Source organism: Adiantum capillus-veneris, chromosome 14, assembly GCF_014529385.1.
Source record: "Adiantum capillus-veneris isolate H3 chromosome 14, ASM1452938v2, whole genome shotgun sequence".
Lineage (NCBI taxonomy): Eukaryota > Viridiplantae > Streptophyta > Polypodiopsida > Polypodiales > Pteridaceae > Adiantum > Adiantum capillus-veneris.
In genome coordinates, this window is record NC_140944.1 from 28,926,786 (window position 1) to 28,950,892 (window position 24,107).

The window sequence follows — 24,107 nt, forward strand, 5'->3', positions numbered from 1 at the left end:
GGCATCTCTATCTCTATCTCAAGCAAGGACTTGAAGGCCTGGCGTTTCCCCAACAGTTAAGCCAACGTTTTCAGCAGTGATTCAGCACTGGACTCTGGCAATGTCAGCCCCATATAGCAGCGTTTCTTAGCGTTTTATTTCAGCAGTAAAGGAAGCAGCAGTTCAGCGTTTCGCAATTGCAGCAGTTCAGCAGTAGAACCAGCGAACTCAACAGATAAAGATCAGCCCGAAGAGAGCCATTTCAGCCAGACGTCGCCATCGCCGCCCTCGTCGACACCGTCGTCTCCAACCTAGACACTTTGCATCATAGTCTCATGACTTGCATCAGCATCTTGTATCAGATTTGTGCAATCAAGAGCATAGACCTCTCTCGCCATCGAGAGAGGGTTTGACAATTTACTGGTGTCGTATTCTTCTCTCTCTATCTCTCAGTCTCAGTACCGTCATTCACAGTGTTTATCCACTTTGTTTGTGATCACTTGCACTCTCTCATTAAAGGCACGGAAGGCTCTCCCTTCCCTAAGTAAAAGGAACCTTGAGCACAGTTCAGAGCACTCATCTTGAGCAAAGTTCAACATTCACTTCCGCTGCACCTAACATTGATGCACTGGCGTCTTGAAACGCAACCCCATGCTGCCCACCTGCGTTTTAAAACGCAGCAGGTTCTCCCCTCCTGCCAGCGCATCCCACACAGGCCAGCGTTTTAAAACGCTGCCTTTTTTTTTTTTTTCAGCATCCAAGGGATTTCCCCTGCTGAATTAGAAGGCGAATGTGGCAAATGCTGAGGAGGTGGAGGTTTTGCGGCGGTTGTGGTGTGGCAAAGTGGAGATCTGCGGAGCGGTTGGGGATTCGTGCAGCCACAGTTTCGGAGTGCGAGACGGCGCACATACCAGGATTTCGCAACTTCACGATGGCTCCCCCTTGCTCGAGCGTAAGCGACAAACTGAACGGCAGCAACTACGCTTATTGGAATTTGATTATGCAACTTTGGTTTACTCGGAAAGGGTTATGGGATATTGTCGACGGCACGGAGCCTCGTCCCACGAGGGATTCCAACAATAGGTACGTCCGCCTTCAAGATGAAGAGCATCTCCAATCGTGTGTAGATTGGGATGCGTCCAATGCGAAGGCGATGTCGGCCATTGCGGAATCTCTTACGAAGGACTTATCTCCAGCCATTCAGACCTTGAAGATTACCAACGAAATGTGGTTCAAGCTTGTCAGAATGTTTGATCGAGATTCCATTGTGCGAGCAGTCACCCTTCTTAAATAGTTATTTGAAATCCATTTCCCCCGAAGAAGTTCCATGCAATCATTTCTGATGAAGATTAAAGTTGTGCATGATCAACTGGCAACTATGAAGAGTGCACTTACCAGTACCCAGTTAGCTGCTTTGGTCCTTATGAAGTTGCCTATAGAGTATGAAACGGTGGCTAGAACTCTACGGCTACAAGTCACGAAGGAAAAGCTGGAATTTGATGATCTCAACTCTTTTCTCATTGGGGAGGAAGCTGTGTGGTTACTCAAGGCAAAATTCGGATTTTATGAGATAGTGGACACACATGGCGAGGCACATGCTGCTTCGGATTCTAGAAAAAGGACAAAGTACCGTTGTTACAAGTGCGAAAAGCGAGGTCATTTGGCCAAAGGATTGCTGATCCAAAGGCAAAGACAAAGATTCTGCAAAGGACAAAGGCAAAAGAAAGTGACAGGAGGACAGTAGTGACAGTGACTCAGGGAAGGATAACAGAGAGGTTGCTGGTGTGGTGACAACCACATTGGCATGGATTCCTGCCTTCTAGTCACATACAGATCGGTGTCACCACTAGCTTCAGCCAGAGAGAGGTTTGTGAGTGGCAGAGAGGGGCAGACAGTGCTTCCTATGATTGATTTGGACCCTTGTGTAGGAGTTCAAGTTATTGGTGTTTGGACTCATAGGTCGGAGCTCAAGGCACATGTATCTGACCAGGAACCAATCAGGCGTATCAAAGACACTACGGATGGACGCGCCAATTCATTGTTGTTGGTCGGATCATGGACAGGATGTGTTCCAGAGTTCATTATCTTGGAGTGTTATATTTTGGACGTGATATGTTAACAGTTCATGAATGTGGATTATTGGATGTAGTCTTGTCTACAGTTCAGATTTTCTACTGAGGCAACCGATGCTCAAGATGGCATCTCCTTCATGTACAAAGTTGAGGAGAGCAACACCGAGGTGTATCCAGTAGTCTGCAGTTGGTGTGGTGTCCATGATAGCTTCTTCATTGACTTGGTTTCACTATTGATGTCCACTATGACCTGCAAAGAGGGTGTTAAAGTTTAGGCATCTCAAGTGAACTGCCGAGTGTGAGCCCAGTATTTATTTTGGCTTTTAGGGATTTATTTCACTTATTTGTCTGGGTAGGGCAATTTACTGAGATTTCTATATAAGAAACCCTCAGTGCCCATTGTATTATCATCTGTTATCTCATTGACTTGGTTGATTGGTTCAGTGCATCTCTCTCTCTCTCTCTCTCTCTCTCTCTCTCTCTCTCTCTCTCTCTCTCTCTCTCTCTCTCTCTCTCTCTCTCTCTCTCTCTCTCTCTCTCTCGTGCTTTCTCACCTTGGTCTACACGCTTCCGCATCACCGACTTTGACAGCTGATCCATCCTTTGCTACTAGGGCACCTGTAGAAAAAGCTTCATCTACCTTTGGATCAGGCGAGAACCTTTTTCTCGACTACCTCATTTTTGTGCTAATTTTTCGATTTAATGCTTCTTTTAGTGCTAGGCTTCATTATGGCTGAGTCTGCCCTTGATCTACGGAGTCATGACAGGAACTCAGTATGTTGAACTTTGTGTTGATGTATGCTCATGTGTGTGTGCGTGTGGTGTGTGTTGTGTTTGGGAGCATATGCTAGTACCTAGTTCTACACCCACTATTGGGCACTGACGACGTTAGTGGGGATGTTGTGGTATTTAGTCAATACTATGCATGATGGAGCTGATGGTTATATTGTCTTGCGGGTGACTACCATGGGTCTATACCTTGCACTTTCCTATAAGGGTGAATCTGGGCTTATCCTGGATTCATCTAGGTATATATAAACCTTTTTCTTCCTGTACTACTGTAAGGTGCAATGGAAGTGAATGTTGATATTGCTCAAGATAGTGATCCGAACTGGATCAAGGGTTTCTTTTACGTATGGAAGGGAGAGCCTTCTGTTCTTTTAGTGAGAGAGTGCAATGATCACAAACAAAGTGAATGCTATTGTGAATGAAGGTGCTGAGAGAGAGAGAGAGAGAGAGAGAGAGAGAGAGAGAGAGAGAGAGAGAGAGAGAGAGAGAGAGAGAGAGAGAGAGAGAGAGAGAGAAGAATACGACACCAATGGTTCTCAAACCCTCCTCCAAGGGCCCCCCTCTCTATGGCGAGAGAGGTCTATGCTATTGATTGCACAAATCTGGTACAATGGTCTAGATGCAATGGACTTGCCGACAATATCTACGACAATGACGACGATGACGAGGACGGGCTGAAATCTGAAAACGCTAGGGCTGAAATGCTGAAATCTGCAAACTGCTGACTTTCTGCTGAACTTTGACACTGTGTCGGAGAGGACGGCGATGGCGACGATGATGCGCTGAAAACGCAGATGCTGAAATCTGCAGACAGCGGGCTGAATCTGAAAACGTTGGCTAACTCGACAGTACGGCAAGGATATGCTGCGGGTAGGTGAGATCTGCGAGGCTAAGGGCTGAATCTGCGGTGTCTAAGTGCTGGAAACTGAAAATGTTGATGCATCAGCAACAATTCTTTTTGCAGATGGTGGTGTAATGACCGGTGAGTTGGTTGAATTGATGAGATTCTTGGCAGAGCTGGGTTAACCCCAACAATTAGCATTTACACTTATCCGATGTCTTTCGGGAGTAGTGGTTGAATGGTATACTAGCTAGGAACTATTTGATGTTGGAGATTTCTTATGGATAACCTTGTCCACAAAACCCTTACATTACAGTTGCAGATTGCTCACTTCAACCCCCTAGACCGTCTTCCTTTTTTTTTTTCCGAGAAAAAGATCCTTCTATTAGTTAATGAAACTGCCCATAGGGCTACAACCTCCTCTACAAGAGAGGACTACAACAATCATGATGGGGAGACTCTCCCAATGAAAAAACAACATATGTACAATGAGGCTAGATCAGGGGATGGGAGGAGGGAAGAGCCACACAGGTGGACGGTAGTGCCATCTAAGCACATCCTGGACCATGGTGAAAAATGGCCCAGGACGCCAAAGTCGAAGGAAAGCCTCTCTGCGCTCCCGCATGCGGTTGGAACTGCCGTGGAGTCTCTTGAACAGTCCTCTGAGAGTATGAACCAGCTCAAGCCAAAGATCCCGAACAGCCTCTGGTGGTGGTAGAGGGCGAGCCTAGAAGATGCGGAAGCACCGGGCCCGCCAGATGAACCAGAGTGTCAGGCCACTGATGAGCTCCCAACACACCTCTCTCTCATTGCACCACTCCTGTGGAGTAAGCTCTGTGGTGGCAGGCTGGAGTGTAGGTCGCCCCCCCTGCATCACTATCATCCTGCTGGTGGATGATAGCTCAAACTGAAGTGTCGGGCCCGTGAGAGTGGACCAAGCAGCTGCCCCCCAAGTGTACTGCCGAGCCGTGGAAAGAGCGGGTATCAGCCGAAGAACACGAAGCCACACCTGCTGTGCCAAGGGACAGTCCCAAAGACAGTGACGCCGACTCTCCACAAGATGGTCACAAGCTGTGTATGTGGACGAGAGGCCACTATGCACTAGCCAGCTCCCAACTCCTGTAGCTCTGTGTGCGACCAGACACTGAAACAAAGTGACTCACCTCGGCAGTCTGAAGTCCCACAACCTCTCCCAAAAAGCTGCCAAGAACTCAGCTGTGAGACCCTCCTCCTGCCAATGAGGCGTTATAGCAGGGCGAGCCTCTCTTTGTGCTACCAGTATGTGTCGTCCCAGTCGAACAGTGTATTGAAAGAAAGGGACACCTGGGTGGTCTGTAGAAGAGAAGGGGTCCCTCCAAAGTCACTCTCCAGGATCCCACTGTACTCGTGCCAGTGGACAGCACTCCCAAGCCCACAGTCTCCAATGTCCAGTCGCAAGAGCAGCTGGGTCAGGATCGATGACACAAGTCCTCCCACAGATGCCCACCACTCGGATCCTCTGAAAACAGCACTCTGCCACCTGCAGGGCCTCTACTGCAACTCGCTGTAAGCGTCCCTCACCATATAGCTCGAAAAATAGGTAGAGAACAGTCTCTGAGCAAGCCCAAACAGATATGAGAACCTCCAGTCGCGTGAAGGCTCCCATCCATCTGGGTGCTGCTGACTCGAGAGGCGTGAGCCACTCAGTTGGTACTGCCTCTGAGATGTCTTGGCACATGCTCTGCACCCCTCTCATGCCTTGTAGCTGAAAGCCTTGGAGCTCCTTTGACAAGCCTGAAAAAGAGCGTGCTGGACCCGCTGCCATGGAACCCAAGGAAACATGAGGCCGACTACCAACCAAGTGACCTCTTTGAGTGCTAACCATGGGTTTCCAAACAAGGGGCTGTCGCAGGCGCTCCTCCGTGCAAGTAGGCTGACTCTAATCCAGGCCTTGCCGCAAGTGCTCCAAAGATCGAAGCAACCCCACAGCGAAGCGATTCTCCAGTCTCTTGCTCAAACCAACTCTACGCATCTCTGTGAAGATCCATCTGGTCGAAGGTTGCGAGGGGCCTCCCGCGTGAGGCACCCTAGCACGAAGCCGCTGTGACAAGAACTCCTTCCAGGGCTCCTCACCTGAAGAAGACCTCCGACGATGAACTTCCCAAGAAGGGCTCTGCTCTGCTGTGCCGGGTCTATGATCCCAAGCCCTCCCTGGGAACAAGGAAGAATGATGACCTCCCAAGCCACTTTGGCCCGGGCTGTCAGAGTGTCTCGCCCTAACCAAAGGAAATTCCTGATTAGCCGCTCTACCTGGCTGATACAAGAACTCGAGAAGATTCAGCAAGAAGTGATGTACCACATAGTAGCCAACAGCACCTGGTTGGCCACTACAACTCTGCCAGCCAAAAAAAGTCGTGCGGAGCTCCAATGTAACAACTTTCTCCTGATAGACAGGAGAAGGGGAGCAATCTGCTGCTCAAGAGACAAGTCCAAACCAACCTGACAGCCCAAGTACCGAACTGCAGTCCCTGGGGGAATCCATTTGAAACCCTCGCCTGGCATCTAGTCGGGCACAGGAGCACTACCAACCGAGAAAGCCACTGTCTTTCTCCAGTTGATCAGTGCGCCAAATGCACAACAGAAGGTCTCAAGAGCCTGCTCACACCTGTGAAGGTTGGCCTCGTGGCCATCCAAGTACAAGGCTGAGTCGTCAGCAAACTCAGTGTCCAGTAGCTCATCTCCCCGAATAGGGAGTGCTAAGCCCCGTAAACCAACCTGCTGTGACACCAATAAGTTGCTCATCGCCTCAACATAGAACAGAAAGAGGAAGGGGGCAAGAGGGCAACCTTGTTTGACCGAACGTGTGAGCATGAAATGATCACCTCTACCTCTTGACAAAAGTACTGGACTGTGTGCCCGTCTGTACAAAGCTGATACCCCTCTGATCCAAGCATTTGAGAAGCCCATCCTGCGTAGAGTGCCCTCTAGAAAGTCCCAGTCAACTCTGTCGTAGGCCTTCTCAAAATCGAGAAGAAGAATCACTAGATCCTCACCACGGAGCGGCTTCTGCTGCCTCCCAAAAAGTAAACATGTTGTCGAGGATACTGTGCTCCTTGACAAAACCTGTCTGAGTCCCATGTATAAGGCTCTCTAGAAGTGGCTGGATCCTCAAACTCTTAGCCTTGGCAAGAATTTTGTAGGCTGAGTTGAGGATGGTGATGGGGCGCCACTGTCGAATCTCATCCAAGGAGCCACCCTCCTTGGGAATGAGGTAGATCAGACTCTCACTCATGCTGTCAGGCATCTCTCCTGCGTGCAAGATGTACTGAAAAGCACTACAGAGATCTGGGCCAAGCAAGTCCCAGTACTCCAAGAAAAAAAAACTAAGAGTCAAGCCATCCTCACCTGGGCAGCTACCACGGGGGAGTGCACTAAGAGCCGTGTGCAACTCCTCAAGCTGAAATGGCAGCTCAAGCCTCTGACGCATCTCCTCAGTCACAAGGCAAGGCATCTATGCCCACACCTGTTTCCGTGCATGCATCCTGACGCTCTGACTGAGGCTCTGCAGACAGTAACTCACGGTAAAAGTCAGTAGCAACTGTACGCATGTCCTCTGGCTCAGAAGCAACTGACCCGTCGGGCCTCCTCAGGTGACTGACCTTGGCAGCGTGTGCTGAGGTCCCACTGCCTCAAAGAAAACACCGGTCACTCTGTCACCCACTTGTGTCCACTGAGATGCCTGTCGATGAAAAGCAAACTCATGGCGCCGCTCCTCTGTGCTAACAAGCTCCTGGCAAGCCTGCTGTAGTTGCTCCTCCAACCAAGGACTGTCTGGATGCTGCTCCTGCATCCTCTGCAAGGAAGCAAAGCCCCGTCTGAGACGCTCCTCCTCCTCTCTCGCTGCAGCCAGGCGAGCCAAAGACTCCCGGAGAAAGAAACGACTAATCTGAGCTAGTCTTGAGGCCACTCTGTCAGCAGGAGAATCCTGCATGTCCAAGCTCTCTGTCCAGAGAGCCTCTACTCGCTCTCTGAGTGTAGAGTCTAGCAAGACCCTCTCAGGGATGCGAAGCATCGTGCTCCCCCTCCTCTTTCTGCTTGCCATTGTGAGGATCACTGGTCCATGGTCCGAGAAGGAAGTCCTGCTCAAGAGGACTGAAACGGTTCCCCGTGGGAACCCACTGACCGTCTTCCTTTCCATGTGTTGAGAGGGGGTTTTATAGTTTGGCATCTCTCTGGATTCGTCCAGTCGGTCGCGGTATCTACAAGGATAGATGATAGGGAGTGATGACTGTCTTGTGGCTGTGCTCGGCCGAAGTGAGGTAGTTTTCTCATGTCAGGATGTGTAGCCCTTCGTCCACCACGGCGATACATCATTAGAACTTTGAGAAATGCTTGATCAGTATGCTGCAGTAGCCGACTTTGCAGACATCTTTGACAGGGTATTGTAGGATATACTATCAAGGAAGGTTACTTGATGCGGAAATCCATGTGTGTGACATGTGGACCGAGGGCAAAGGTGTTGGCGGAGTGCCACAATCCTCCGTTTGTTGGGCATAGGGGCATCGAGGGTACCTTGAAAGGGGTTGAAAAGTTTGACAAGTATAAATCGGCAAGACTTCTACAACCTTTACATATTCCTAAACGACCTTGGGAGTGTATAGCAACGAACTTCATCTTTGATCTTCCAGTGGGCATGATGCTATTTGGACCATAATCGACATATTCAACAAGTAGGCTCACTTTAGACCGGTAAAGAAGACAGTGAAAGCCGACCACTTGGCTAAACAGTTTGTTGCTCAGATTTTCAGACTGCATGGCATGCCTACTTGTGTAGTGTTAAATAGAGACACAGATTTACGAGTTTGTTTTGGAGAGCAATGTGGGAGAATATAGGTACTCAGCTTAAATTCTCATCGTTTCATCCACAGACAAGTGGGCAATGAGAGATAGCCAACTCAATGGGTTTGGACTTGTTGAAATGGGTTTGGACTTGTTGAAGTCTTATGTCTCTGACAACAAGACTCAGTGGGAGAAGTATTTGTTTGTGTTGGAATTTGCTTACAACAACACTGGTGGCTCATGTCTGGGCGTTGAAGTCTCCCATGAGGAAAACTTCCCCGAGTGTAGAGTATTCCATAACCCCCTCCATCAAGCATGTGTGCGGTGACAAACACACACACACACACATACGCGCGTGCACGTGCACACACACACACACACACACACACACACACACACACACACACACACACACACACACACACACACACACACACACACACCAGTTACTCTGGATGTGTCCATAGATCACCATTGGAGTTTGTCACTCTCCTCATGCTGTGTCCCATAGGCCGCGAGTCCCTATGCACAACCTTGCCATCAATGATGACCTGTCATTGCGATATGTTGCCTTCTTCCCTTCTTCATGTGCGATTTAGGTTGAAGTTGAAGTGTGAGTTGCACCTAGGTTGGACCACTGGCAAGTGGTGCTAGAATGTTTGAGCCATGGTTATGCAAAATCAGAAGTTTTGGTGCTCCTGTTTTCAAGTTAAGATTTCTTTGAAAGGGACTAGTCACTAGTGGTGATGGTTGTACAGGCTTCATTTGCAAACAGATCCACAACTCATGATAATACAGATATTTTATAATGCAGGTTGCATAAAAAATTGCTTCTGAGCTGTTTTAGATTTTGGTCATGGTGCTTGTGGCAGTGACAAGTATAGTTGAGCTAAATCTCATTATTATTATTCTCTTCTGCAGCCTGCTGGATACGGGTATCAACAGCAGGTGCTTACAGGGCTACGGCCCGGTGGGGCACCGATGCCCCCCAACTTTTTTCTACCTATGGTACATCGGCAAGGTCAACAGGGGCAGAGGCCCATGGGGAGGCGTGGCAATCCACAGCCGCAACAACCACAACAGCAGCAGCCACAGACACAGACACAGCAGGTACTTATTTTCTCAAAGGTGTTCCAGTAAATCTCTATATTGATGGTGAGTTGCAGTAATTTAGTCATTGAGAATGAAGATGCATTGTTTGGTTTATGCCAGTTTTATGTACAAAAATAATTAGGGATTATGTTGATGGTCAGCTCATTGGTTGAGGTTTAAGATACATCATTTTTTTTTAATGCTAGTTTATGCGCAATAACAATCGGGGAATTCGGTACATGCCAAATGCCCGGAATGCACCAGATGCAGTAGTTGCTCCTCAAGGGATGATGAGTGCGATGCTTCCAGTACCTTTGGAGATGGGAGGTATGCCAGTTCCAGCAGCTGATGCTCAACCAATACCAATCAATGCCCTGGCGTCCGCACTTGCATCAGCTCCACTCGAGCAACATAGAGTGGTAGGGCCTTATTTTCATTCTCATTTCATTGGTTTCAAGAAAATGTATCACAAAATACCCAGGGGTTTTGCAAATGAGCCTCATTATATGTGTGCGCATGTATCCGCTGACCTCTGTTGAAACTTCGTAGCATTGCACAATTATTTTAGCTTGTTTCAGCCTTGAGGGCCTCTCGTGCTTCGTCAAATTTGATGTTTATTTTCAATTGCTTTGTTTCAGATGTTGGGAGAGCAGCTTTACCCATTAGTCGACCAAATTGAGCACGATCATGCGGGAAAAGTTACCGGAATGCTTTTGGAGATGGACCAGACCGAGGTGCTACATTTGCTCGAGTCGCCAGAGGCCCTAAAAGCCAAAGTAAGGGAGGCTATGGAAGTGCTGCAGCATGCCCAACCTGCGCTGCCCACAGACCAGCTTGGTGCTTTATCTCTAAACGATGCTCGCACGTCTTAAATTAAGGCTTGTGTGCTCGAGATATCTCCCTCCTTTTTGGCTTTCTTGATTTTACCTGAGCAAGCTCCAGCACATTTCGGTATTTAAAGCTTTCTTGCCTGAGGTTACATTTTGCCCAGACATTTTTAACTCTCTATTTTTCTAGTGAATTGTAGACCACGATTTATTTTTTCCCTTATGCAGAATAAGAACCTAGAAATTAGCTAGCAAATTGACAATCTGCTTGTTTGTAGTACCAATTTTGAGTAGACTACAATGTTGAAGTTACCAAGCCAGAGTCAACTACCTATTTGCCAAATAGGTTTGGAGCTTAATTGTAACAATGTTGGGTGTTCCTGCGATGCTATGGTTTGGAGCTTAATGGTAATAATGTGTGGGTGTTCCAGCGATGCTACGGTTATTCCTCAATTCACAAAAATCATGTGAGTTCCTCCTAGGATTGTATTGTGCAAGGGGATAAGTGGGGTGAGAATGTCAAAATTTCTTTGGACACCATGCATTTTATGCGATTACTCGGAGTTGTGGGCTTACATCAATATGCAAGCATGAACTCCAACAAGCACAGCGGCCAATTCTCACCCGTTACCATGCTCTATTTACCACCAGCCTTGAAAAGATTGCTTTGCGGCGTCATTGTTAGCTACTTGCCAAATGTCAATGCTCCTACGTATCGGTCTTGTGTCATCCTCGTTCATCTGTTCATCCAATCATCTTGAGCGAGTTATTTCCGATTTGTAGGGAAATGCTTTGGCATGTCTCAACTTTGGCATTTTCCAGTATTGTTGGTTCATGGCGGGAGTGGTTTGTTCTTGCTTGGATTTAACCTTTTAAGTTATATTAAAATTTGTTGCTTGAAAGGTGAATACTTGCGAAAGTGCATTGTGTTTCATGCTTCTACTTAATGCTATAAAAGTATTTTAGATATCTAGCTTGTGTATGTCCTCGGCGTGTAGTAGGTCTCTCTAATGGTCGTGAGAATGGTCTAGATATCTGTGGCATAGCTGTGGTCAAAGAAACTGTTGTAGATCTAGGAGGATGTGCAATGGTCTGTGGTCTTAGAACCGAAATTTGTCTATGTCCTATATAGAATCCTTGTGCCTCTAGTGGTTGCCTAGATGTGAGCCAACCATGTGATGGTCCATCATGTGTGTTGTGGCTCTCAATCCAAATTGGCATGTCGTCACTAGCTAAAGGTCTAACATGTGTCATCCTGCGAGGCACATGAACATGTCTAGTAGTCCTATCATAAGCTCTCGATGAGGAGCTATAGGCTTGATATGTCCTAGGTGGCTCATGGGTGGGACTACTCCTAGTGGGAACATCCTCTAATGTAGGCTCTACCTCTCGGGGTATCTCAAGTACAATAGTAGAAGTCACTCTCGTCAAAGGGGTCCTTGGATCCTGATGTGTGACGTCTACACTCGGGGGGTGACAATCATGGTCTCTAAATACCTCATCTGTCCGTGTCTCGCATGGGGGGTCTGTGTGCTCAATCATCAATGAATCTGGTGGTGAATGCTCATGAGTAGGTGTCGCTATGCAGGCATCTGTCTCTATAGGTTTCTCGGTCTCTAAAGGCTTTGTAGTAATGTCAACACTCTCATGGTCATGTGCATCGGCTATCTCCTCATGTATAGGCTCTGGTGGGACATCTACCTCTATGATAGGTGCAAGGGGATCATCAATAATAGCTATGGAATCTGGCACTCTATCAATCTCTAGTGGCTCAGTGCTCGTCTCTAGTGTAGGAGCAATCTCACCAAGCTGTACATCCCTCGTCCTCGTAGAACCTCTGGAATTGGCAATGTAGGTGGCTTCATGGTAGGGCCCTCTAGTCCTATTGTCAATCTCAGCATTCGTCCTCTTCATGTCAATCACTCTAGATTGCAGCTGATCAACTGTGCTCTGTGGCAAAATCTGTCTAAGTGATGAAGCTTTGGGAAACATACCAAGAGTGTTGAATGGTTCTACTTCATACTGAAAAAAGAAACTACTTTTTTTGAAACATACCATAACTGTTGTCTAATAGTTGCTGTTGGTTCCAATAGGAATGCCTTATTAGAAATATTTGCATAAGACCTACAAATAGACCTTTTTTTTTTTCAAGACCTTTATCATGAGAAATCACCTTCCCTTGTGTATAAGAGGTTTTTTTGGACAAACCCCGATTCGAAAAAACTAAAACTGCAGTGTCTTAGATTATGAGGACACAACTTGTGAGAGGACACAACTTGTGACGCCTTATGTTGGAATCCACGAGTGACAATTGGAATGCTACTTACACCCACCATGGCCAAGAAAGACACGTTTTTGAAAGTTAAACAACAATTCTCACTTTGCTGATTTGTGTTTTTCAATCACTTAGCAGTAGTAGTACACATGCTATCGATTTGAAAGAGGCGAAGTCGTGTATCTTTTCTTGCATCAAGTAGGGAAACTTCTATGAAAACTCCGTACATGTAGAACATGAAAATCTGTCCAGCTCACAGGCCTTTAAAAGGTTGCACAAGTTTCTGTGAGGTTGGCAACTTCCAGTGATAAAGTTGCAACACTGGCAGTTCCAAATGTAAGCACTTTGGAAAATGATGAGGACATGCAGTGGCAAGCTAATTTTTGAGTATAGTGTGATGCATGCAACAGGTGGTGCAATATTGACTTATGTTCATATCATGTTCTAGCATGGGTTTTCAACATGAACGTATCTCGAACCAACAGGAAAATTGGGAAGATGGAGTAGGAAACGGCCCGTCACTGATCATTCACCGTAATCATTGCGATTGCATGGCGATCGGCAGGGAGCCAGGAGCCATGGTGGGAGCAATGATTATGGAGGAATGGTCACTCACAGACCATTCTTGAGCGTCAAGGTTGAGGGGATTTCACAGCCTCATGGATTTGAGTGCTAAGTGTCGACAACATGAGCAATTTCAGACCTTGATGTGCCAAGCAATGATTGGTGTGCAAGTTGATGGTGTCCCTTGACATTCCGTATGTTGAGATGGCGTGCATTCAATGGACACCCACTGTATTTTGCACAGTAAAGTGCAGTAAATGTACGACTAGGATGCATTGCCCCCCTCGTCATTACCTTGATAGATTTAGAAAGTAAGGGATGCTTCGGGTCTTTAACCACATGTGATTCACTTTGCTTATGATGCAAAGGAGTGTGTGTAGTGACACATATGCTGCCCTGACATTGGCTGCAAACGAAAATTCATTGAGGTGTTTTTTGCGTGTCTTTGCTGAATCATAGTCCTTCTGAGGCTATAGACCATTGTAAGAATTTATCTTTTAAAGCTTGGGCTGGTTCCAAAGAAGAATTGAAAATGGCTGAAGACATTGTGCTACACTTCTTTTCTAGATGGGTTGGTCTAACTTGCTTCCATTGATAGAAGCACTTCACAAGCCATATTTTAGGTCAGACAAACGGTTGCTATACACCTCACAAGAACAAATCTTCATGCTCTAGCTTCACAACCACCTTCATGGGATGCATCAAGGGCCTTTGTATTATTAGATTTACTTTTTGTTACACCATCTATAGCTTGAGCAAAAAGTGTAAAAAAACTAGAGAGTTAGTGTGTAACATTAAAAGGACATGAATATGTGCTCACATTTTCACAAAATGTTAATAAACAGGGAATCCAAGGAGATGCTCGGCAACGATCAAGAAAGAGTGTCGGTCTCGTCATGCAATGTAAAGAGAAGTGTGCTCATTATATGCTTAAAAGTAGGGGACTCTGTGATCGACAGTCTCTCCTGCACATCTCTCTCTCTCTCTCTCGTGAGTTCACGACGGGAGGCAAGGTGTGCTCTTCTGTCTTCTCTGCCTCTGTTTCGGAGCGCAGCAAGGCCTTCTCTCTCTCTCTCTCTCTTTTGAATAACAAGTCTTGAGTTCAACTCACCTCGTCTTTAAGGTCTCTTGGGATAGTTTCCTACGACTTTAAAACAATCCTCCTCTTCTTCCCCTCTCTCTCTCTCTCTCTCTCTCTCTCCCTCTCTCCGACGCGGATGTCTGCACCCAGAACAGTTGCTCTCTCTCTCTCTCTCTCTCTCTCTCTCCCCGGGTCGGGCTTCGATTTTATGATTTTGGCCTAAGGGTTGTTTGTGGCATGCTGTTTGCGGCAAAGGACAATGCCTCTTGTGGACGCAAGGGAGGCTCTCCCATTGGGAGAGACGACACGGTGGCCTCCAACTATGGTGAAGGGAATTTACGAGGAGGTGGCTCTTCAATAACTGGTGAAGGAAGTAGCAAGGCTAATATTAGAACTCTGTTTTTGTCCGTCTCGTCTTGATCCACTCTATCCTTCTCACGTCGTTTGTCTCTCTCTTGTTCATGATGATTTTGGAAGCTCATCATCTCCAGCATTTCCTCACCGGTGTAAAATACCTCCTTCTTATTATATTAAGAATTATCTACATGAGTAGCGTCTGAGAAAAAAAGACTGTGAAGCGATAAAAAAGCAACTGATTCTGTTTTATTAATCATGTCATTGCATGCTTATTACATAAGTTGTTTCTGGCAGTTGAACATGATTACTGGAGAAAGATCAAAGAGTGAATGGGGATGATGAGTGGTGTTTGTGAGGAGGTTGACAAGGAGCTTCATGTGAAGGAAAATGTTGGTTCATCACATGCTCCACTCAATGCTTCTGGCCTCGATCGTGATGTGGAGGCTCACCTCTGGGACCTCTGGGATGGCTTTCAAGAGATATGAAATGGGTGCTTTGTTGGCTACTTTGGTAGCTGATTTATGCCATTGGACGATACGTCCACATAGGCGGCACACGTCACCTTTCCTTGCAATGGACTCCACGGGAGTCTATTGGAGGGAGAGGTCACATGTTTCACCTAGGTGGACGCATCATCGGATGGTGTAAATCGGCCAGCGAAGAAGCCAACAGAGCACCCGCTTCGTATCTCTTGAAGGCCACCCCAGAGGTGACCCTCTGCATCATGATCGAGGCTATGAATAGCCTACCCAGAAGCACTCAAAGGAACACACGATGAACGAGAGTTTTCCTTCATGAAAAGCTCCTTGTCAACCTCCTCACCAACACCACTCATCATTTCCATTCATTCTCTGATCTTGCTCCGGTAATCCTGTTCCATTACTTGAAACAACCCATGTAATAAGCCTGGAATGGAATGATTAATAAAATAGAGCCAACCTCTTCTTTATTGCTTCACAATCTTTCTTTTTTAAACGTTAATCGTGTAGATAATCCTTAATATAATAAGTAAGGAGTATTTCACATCGGTGAGAAAAGTATCTCGAGAAGATTCACCTTAAAAGAAAAAGGGTACCACCCTACTTGTAAGTTCAGTGAGTGAGATTACTTTGTGTTTTCACGTAGTTTTTTGTGGTGGGATAAAAAAAAGAGCAACCCTGACCTTGTATCCAATTTTACAATCAACACCTTTGCTCTCATCTTCACCCCTCTACATGGCAATTTCTTCGTATGTCCCAAAATAATTTCTCTAGTTATTTCCAGTAATGTTCTTTCTTTGCAAATATAAGATAGCCCTTGTAAATAAGCGATCCCTACTTATAGCTTGCCAAGCAATTATAGATAATTCTCCTATGTTTTCTCGTAATTTTTATATGCACGTTGATGACACCCTTGAAGGGAATCTTAGTTATTATACACCCATTCCCTCCCAATCAAAGGCGATATCTTTAAGCTTAATTCCTTCTAAGAATATTTAGATAGTTAAGCATATATAAAAGGCTAAACGTAACGATAAACATCAAATTATGGTTATAGTATAAAATCTTCAATAGGCAAATCCGACTTAAATTTAATAAAAATAATAGCATCTAGGTACATTTGAAGGTCTTGGAAACTAATGCTTTTAGTTTACTTGTGGAATCAAGATTGAAGCTAATTCCCACGACAAGGAGCTATTATCGTCTTCCTTTGTGCGTACCAATGCTTTTAGACAAAGCATTTGAGAAGGCAAAGATTTGGCAAAAAATGCTCTTTTAATTTAATGAATTGTCAACTTGAGTGGTATGCTAATAAAACAAGTGAAAAGATCACTAAGGCTTTCTAAAACAATAAGAAAGCAATAAAATATTTAGGTTGATGTTAAGTAGAATTATATAAGGTGAAGCACTATTCAAGAATGTCTCTTTTATTAAGCCATCGAGTGTCCTCCTCGCAAAGAAGCAAACCAAACATACTAGTAAATCTTTTGAAATTTGTAGGATTTTTGAGCTAAGTTTTGACATCATTGAACCGGTTTTTCTTCTCTTTATCATGGTTTGCTCATTATATATATATATATATATATATATATATAAAACTAATTAATATATATGTGTGTGTGTATGTATGTAGTATAGAACTTACTAGAATTAAGATGAAATAAAAATATCCATTTAATGCTTTAAAACCAAAATAACATTTAAGGTAAGTCTCAATCATCAGTGAAAACATTGAAAGTATCCTAACCCAACACATCTCTAAACCAATGGTCCACAATCGCACCCAAAATGTAACCCTTTTACGATGGCCTTATGGAGTCTCAAAAAAACAATGTGAAAGTTCATTATGGTCTACATAAGGCTATGTGAGAGAAAACAAATAAAATCTAAATAACATTTAGGGTAAGTCTCAATCAGGCCATTTTTTTATGTTCTTCTAGTCGATACTCGCTACTCGCAAATGGCTTATATATTATGAAAGGGCCCCAATAATAAGGTAAACTAGTATGTGACCCGCGCGTTGATGTGGCCAAGAAGAAGCAAGGACCAACTCTAATTGCCTCCTACTAAGCTCTAATAAAGCCTTCAAAAATGTCTTCATGCTCAACAAACCACACTCGGCATAAATATTGGCCCAAAGCATTTCTAAAAATGCTGGTTTTTCTTTCAATAGCCCCTAACTAACCATCCCATCATTGATTTGTTTGCCCACCTCATTGTCTTGCATGATGCAATGTGCATTAAATACTCAAGCGCATAAGTGAAGTAGAAGAATGGAAGAGATAATATCTTATGTAGAAGATCTTATGATCCTTCTATTTTTAATAGAGTTTTCCATTTGGAATTCTAGTCATATCTAATGTAGGAGAATGGAAGAGATAACATCTAGAAATTCTCAAAAGAAAACCATATCATCTGCTTCCTCCAGACAAAGAAGAGAATCACTCTAGTCGCAGCTTATGTAGAAAAATGAAAGAGATAACCTCTAGAAACTCTCAAAAAACAACCCTATCAACTGCTTTCTCCGGACGAAGAAGAGAAGCATTAACAAATGTCTTCATGCTAAACAAACCACACTCAGCATAAATATTGGACCAAAGCATTTCCAAAAATGTTGGTTCTTTTTTCAATAGCCCCTAACCAACCATCCCATCATTGATTTGTTTTCCCACCTCATTGTCTTGCATGATGCAATGTGCATTGAATACTCAAGCATAGGTGATTGTATTTTGAGAGAAGCCATGTCCTCACATTCAATAAAATAGCTTAGGTCTTGCTTTTGTCCAACATATCCTATAATCAATGAAACCTAAAAGCGGCATGCCACATTAGGAGTCTGTCAAAAACTCATTGTGGTTTCAAAATGGCATGCATGTTGGACATGATACCTTTTTTCAATAGGCTTAAATAACAATCTCATCATGGAAATGTTTTCTCACATCAATGCCTTGCATGTTGCCACACCCTTAAGAATGGAAGCATATGTGATCACCTTTGAACAGAAGCTCAAGTTCCACAATCACTTGAAAAATACCTTGAGCTTCCCGGTCTTGCCCTTGTTGGGCATATCTTGCTATCAATGTAGTTCAAGAGATAGCATTCTCCATTAAAAACATAAAAACTTGAGCTTTTGAAAGTATGTACCACTTGCCTTACGACAACCTAAGCTAGTATGTGATCCACGCATTTCAATATTCCTCACTTTGCATCAACCTCTTAGCGTAGTTCCCGAAGCATGACTCCTTTTGAAGTGACCCACTATCTTGGTATAGCAAGTCAAACACTACGTTTTCTTTTTTGCAAAAGATACATAAACACATTAGCATGAATTTCTATGCTAAAAATCAACTTCTTACATGTTTCTACATGTGCAAGAAAAGGTGACTGTGATAGGAGAAAACTTGGATAGCAAGATTGTCAAAATTTCTTTCAAAAGTGCCTCAAATTCGGCATACATGTTGAAAAAATCAATGCTAAGCACAATCACTAACAATCATTTAGAATTTTCCTGCCCATGTCACATTCTTGCTTCTTTATCCCCACCGTTGATGGACATACTTGTTAGACAATGCATTCCAAGAGATGACATTGTGGATGGGAGGCGCACCAAGGATTTTGTGCTTTCAATAATGGACTACACTCACATACATGTGGAATAAAGAATTACCCTTGGTAATAATATCACCATGCATATGTTCATCTAGGATGCACGAATAGGAGTCCTCACTTTGCATCAATCTATAGCTTGATTACCCTTGACGCGACACTGTGGCAGGCGGGACAATCCAACAGTGAGTTATGCAAAAAAAAGCTGGTGACCATGCAATTCGGGGAGGGCTCCACACATGGAGGGCTTCTTTGGGCTTGAAAAATTTAAGCTACATTATATATAGGTATAGATTCTTCAAATACAGTGGAGGACTGACCTTTGTTGTGTTCTTTGTCGCCCGTGTTTTGGAAAGCATTGTCTATGAGAGCGCTCTAAAAAACACGTTTAGTGTGATCCCACCTAATTTTTTTTGATATTTTTCTCTAAAAACTCTAATTTTGAAATTCCCATTTTGAAGGTAAAAATACCTCAAGGTGATAGCACAGTAAATCCAAAGAAAAATTTTTAATCTCTAAATTTCACTTCAAAGTGATAGCACCCATGAAACTCAAAGGAATTTAATGCAAATTTCTTTGAATATATAGCAGAGGGTTCGCCTTTGCTGTGCCCTTCGTCGCCCATGTTTTGGGGAAAAAAGCATTGTATCTAACACATTTCCTAACAAACTTTGATATTTTTTTTCTCTAAAAATTTCAATTTTGAAATTCTTATTTTGAAGGTGAGAATACCTCAAGGTGATAGCGCGCGCACACACACACATCAAAGTGATAGCACACACAAATTTGAAAGGAAATTTTATTGTGAAAACCTTCAATAATAGCCGAAGGGTTGCCGTTCACCACTTGCAATACACTCCCTTCCACCTTTGTCACTTGCCTTCGCCACGCACGAGTTGCTAGCTCCCACCTTGGATTTCGCTGGCTTGAATCTGTCCAACTTGTTTGCTTGCAAATGGTAAGGACTCCCTTCTCCCTCTCTCCCTCTGTGTGTGTGTGTGTGTGTGTGTGTATGTACGGGCACCCTAACCTCTGTTGTTTCTATCTCTTTACACTCAGCTCCAGTGTTTGGGAAAAATCACTTTCCCAAGCATACAAATTTCTTTTCTTGAATTTGTCAAGAGGTAAAATAAAAAATTCAGGTTTTCTGAAAAACTATTTTTTCTCTATTTTGGGGCTGGATTTTTCCTTTTGCGCTTGCCCTTAACCGTCATTTTTGAAACGAACACGGCATGATATTAAGCTGAGACATTTTTCTCAAACACTACGAGTTAGCTCCAAGTGGTGCTCTCTCTCTCTCTCTCTCACACACACACACACACACACACACACACACACACACACACACACACACACACACACACACACACACACACACACACACACACACAGAGTCAGGAGGAGGCGAACGAAATTGGATATTTTTTTCTCTAAAAAATTCCAATTTCGAAATTCTCATTTTGAAGGTGAGAACACCTTAAGGTGATAGCGTGCACACACACACACACACACCTCTCAAAGTGATGGCACACACAAAATTGAAAGGAAGTTTTAGTGTGAAAACCTTCAATTATAGCCGAAGGGTTGCCGTTCACCGCTTGCATTCCGCCTTTGTCGCTCGCCTTCGCTACACACGAGTTGCTAGCTCCCACCTTGGATTTCGCCAGCTTGAATCTGTCCAACTTGTTCGCTTGCGGATGGTGAGGACTCCCTTCTCCCTCTCTCTCTCTCTCTCTCTCTCTCTCTCTCTCTCTCTCTCTATATATATATATATATATATATATATATATATATGTGTGTGTGTGTGTGTGTGTGTGTGTGTGTGTGTGTGTGTGTGTACGGGCACCCTAACCTCTGCTATTTCTATCTCTTTACACTCAGCTCCAGTGTTTGGGGAAAATCACTTTCCCAAACATACAAATTCCTTTTCTTGAATTTGTCAAAAGAAAAAATTATAAAAATTAGGTTTTTTTTTAAAAAAATACTATTTTTTTCTCTATTTTGGGGCTAGATTTCTCCTTTTGCGCTTGGCCTTAAACGTCATTTTTGAAACGAACACGGCATGATATTAAGCTAAGACACATTTTTCTCCAACACTGCGAGTCAGCTCCAAGTGGTGCTCTCTTTCTCTCTCTCTCTCTCTTCTTTATTTATAAAAATGACGGTGAAAGATATTGGGAAAAATAACTCTAATACACCATTATATATTGTAGAGATAATATATGATGCACCAAGACTCTATGATCATACAGGCATGTGCTAGCTTTCGAAATGACAATGTTTTGTTTTTATGTCTACATGATGGCTTATGTGCCATAAACATACATTGGTGTGCTAAACATGCACTACCATAAAATATGGAATTTATGGTAACAGATCTCGTTTTCTTATTCTTCATTTTTAAAATAGACAATGAAAGATATTGAAAAAAAGAAATGTAACACATCATTATATATTGTAGAGATAACATAGGACACACCATGTGTCTACTTGAGGGCTCATGTGCCATAAACATACATCAATGTGCTAAACATGCACTACCATAAAATATGGTAACAAATCTCATTTTCTTATTTCTTTATTTTTAAAATAGACAATAAAAGATATTGGAAAAAAGAAATGTAACACATCATTAAATATTTAGAGATATCATAGGACGCACCTGTGTCTATGCTCATACATGCACATGTTAGCTTTCAAAATGACAATGTTTTGGAGAGCATTGCCATTATTCCAACTTCACTACTTATGGCATGGTTCGCTTAGAGGTCTCATCACTATCTATGCCCAAAAAGAGGTGGTTGTAGCTCGACACAGAACACATCGTGCTATGACGGTGTCAACTCATAAACCAATGAGATCTCAACATGTGCTACCTTATACTTGAACTGCACTTTGCGAGCTTTGTGCATTGCCCTTTGTGAACTTGATGTGATGTATTTCATGTCATTTTGCTTTAAAAACTTAAAAAATGACCAAACTTGAAGGAATGTGTGATAACTTGATGGTTGAAGTCATAGTCCTAACTTGGGTAGTTTCAAGGAGGGTTGTTCAATTGGGAACAAGGGCCCGCATGCATGTTATATCCCAGATTGAATTGCATAGCATCATAGATCGTCCCGACTCAAATTCTTTCACCTCAGTTTACCAAGATCAATAGCTATGTCAAGGGCTCACTCTGGTCCTAGGATACCATAATGATGTTGGTAGAGAGCACGTCTTTGAAGCTAGGGATAGGGTCCGGGTCTCAACGATCAATGATCTCTATGGATATAACATGTCCCATTCTTTATCCCATCTCTATGGCTACAACATAGAGACGTGAAAGGGTCCGGGTTTCAAGGATCAATGATCTCTATGGCTATAACATGTTCCATCCTTTATCCCATCTCTATGGCTACAACATGCGATTTAGTATGCTTTTGAATATGGGTGACTAACATTATCTCGTCTTGGTTAATTCAAAGACAAATGAAATGGCCTACTACTACAAAGACATAAAGAGAGGGAAAAAGTTATACATATACACACACACACACACACACACACACATACATAAAGTCATTGTTTAAAGCTGCATGCCAAAAAGCTAAAATAGGAGTAGGCCAAAAGGAAACGTCATATATTTCAGTACACTTCAAAGATAGAAGAATATGCTAGGGGGTTTGTGCTCATCACAAAAAAGTCTACTTGTTCTCATTTCCAAGAGAAGACAGACTCTAGAGATCTAAGGGGAATTCTTTGATGCACTAAATAAATAGTACAGGGGTTGAGGGGTTGTAGTAGCACCGTGCTGCTGAAAGAAGATGAGTAGAAATCCTCCAAAAGCTATTCTTACAAAGAAGACTGTATCAAGCATCACGTCTAAGGCGCTTAATGTTTAGCGGGGATGATAGTGCCGACTCAACTCGATCCACATGACTTTGAGATGGGGATATTACTGGGCAGGATAAGTACATTTACCATAACCTGCAAAACATATGAAAAGTTAATCTAAAATTGAAACCAGACCCATCATAACCTGCCAAACATAAGAAAAGTTTATCTGAAATTGAAACCCGACCCATCGTTTCAGTTGGTTTATCAGCATTATAGTCACAATAAGTTTTGAGCACATTCTCACTATGATTCCCATATTGCAGACTACGACAACATCATGAGCTGTTGTGAGGGAGGGAGTGCATGCCTGCCTAGCTAGGTACGGTTGGGGGCAGGGATTACCAACAACTTTTGTTATATATCGGGTTGCTTGTTGAGCCGACCGCACCCAACCACATGGAGCTAGGCATGCACTCCCTCCCAAGCAAAAGCTCACGATGTCAAATTCCTATAGTGGAAAAGTACCTCCTTTTTCACATTGGAAAATGTGAATCAAAAACTTGTTGTGGGTATGCTGTAATTATCTCTACCCAGCTACACAACTCATGAAGAGTGTATCTATGCTGAAGTTACCTCTTTGCATGGCAGCCAAAATGTATAAGAGATGAGGGAACTACTTACTAGGGTCTGTGAAGACAACAAGGCCTGTGTTGTGGAAGTAGCAGTTCCAATAGTTGCGGCCCTGCGCTTGGTAATAGAGGTTCATGGCATATGAGGCGTGCGAGATGAGCGATTTCGGCTCATAGCATGCACCCCCTGGTTCTAGCTGTTTGCAATTTGCACCGCCCTCGCCGCACGCAAAGTTGAGGTTCTTTGTAAGCTCCGATTCAGGAACTGAAGGATTGGCAACACACCATAGCTTCTGGCCTCCACCTTGAGGCTGCTGTTTCTACAATTACATGACAAATTGAGCACATCATTGCGGTAATTACTATGTGTGCGTGAAGTGCAAACACACACGCACACACACATACACACACACATGAAGTAGCATACACAGAATATATATTTTCATGGAAAACACCATGACACTGTAATTTGTATGTCCAAGGAGGTGTGTGTGTGTGTGTGTGCACGTACTTGTGTGTGTATGTGTCTGTGAACTTCAAATGCATGCTGTTGAGTCTAGCTACTTACATCCGCACCTTGTGTGTGTATGTCGGTTGAGTAACCTGAAGAGAACATGGAGAATGTTAGAAGAAGAAGAAGAGTATATTAACGTCATAGGAAACTATTCCGAGAGAGAGAGAGAGAGAGAGAGAGAGAGAGAGAGAGAGAGCAAGGAGATGGGCGATGAGCTTACCAGAGACAAATGCAAGGAAGAAGGAGCAGAGCAAGCCGGGTAGAAGCACAGAAGCAGGGAACGCCATTGTACTGCCAACGAATGAACTCACGTGGGTGAGTGTGTGAAGGGCCCTTTAGAACGGCAGGCACGTAGGCTTCGCTTC

The 24,107-nt window shown here is 43.9% G+C and overlaps 2 protein-coding genes across 3 annotated transcripts in view; one reads left to right on the plus strand and one right to left on the minus strand.

Annotated features, from left to right (window-relative positions):
- The window catches only part of LOC147442147 (polyadenylate-binding protein 2-like), a 48,067-nt gene extending 37,337 nt beyond the window's left edge, over positions 1-10,730 (plus strand). The window contains exons 7-9 of the mRNA XM_086528434.1: positions 9,421-9,609; positions 9,798-10,010; positions 10,230-10,730. Of these exons, the coding sequence (XP_086384560.1) occupies positions 9,421-9,609; positions 9,798-10,010; positions 10,230-10,463 (636 nt within the window). The 3' untranslated portion in view covers positions 10,464-10,730. The remainder of the gene's footprint in view (positions 1-9,420; positions 9,610-9,797; positions 10,011-10,229) is intronic.
- Positions 10,731-22,381: 11,651 nt separating this feature from the next.
- LOC147442148 (glucan endo-1,3-beta-D-glucosidase-like) overlaps positions 22,382-24,107 on the minus strand; it is a 1,758-nt gene continuing 32 nt past the window's right edge. Inside the window, exons 1-4 of one of the 2 annotated variants that reach the window (XM_086528436.1) lie at positions 23,963-24,107; positions 23,797-23,831; positions 23,281-23,542; positions 22,382-22,749 (exon numbers count right to left, since the gene is read on the minus strand). The exon at positions 23,963-24,107 is cut by the window's right edge and continues 32 nt beyond it. In XM_086528436.1, coding sequence (XP_086384562.1) covers positions 22,718-22,749; positions 23,281-23,542; positions 23,797-23,831; positions 23,963-24,029 — 396 coding nt within the window. In that variant the 5' untranslated portion in view covers positions 24,030-24,107 and the 3' untranslated portion in view covers positions 22,382-22,717. Of the gene's footprint in view, positions 22,750-23,280; positions 23,549-23,796; positions 23,832-23,962 lie in introns of both variants that reach the window. The other variant, XM_086528435.1, reaches the window with a different exon arrangement.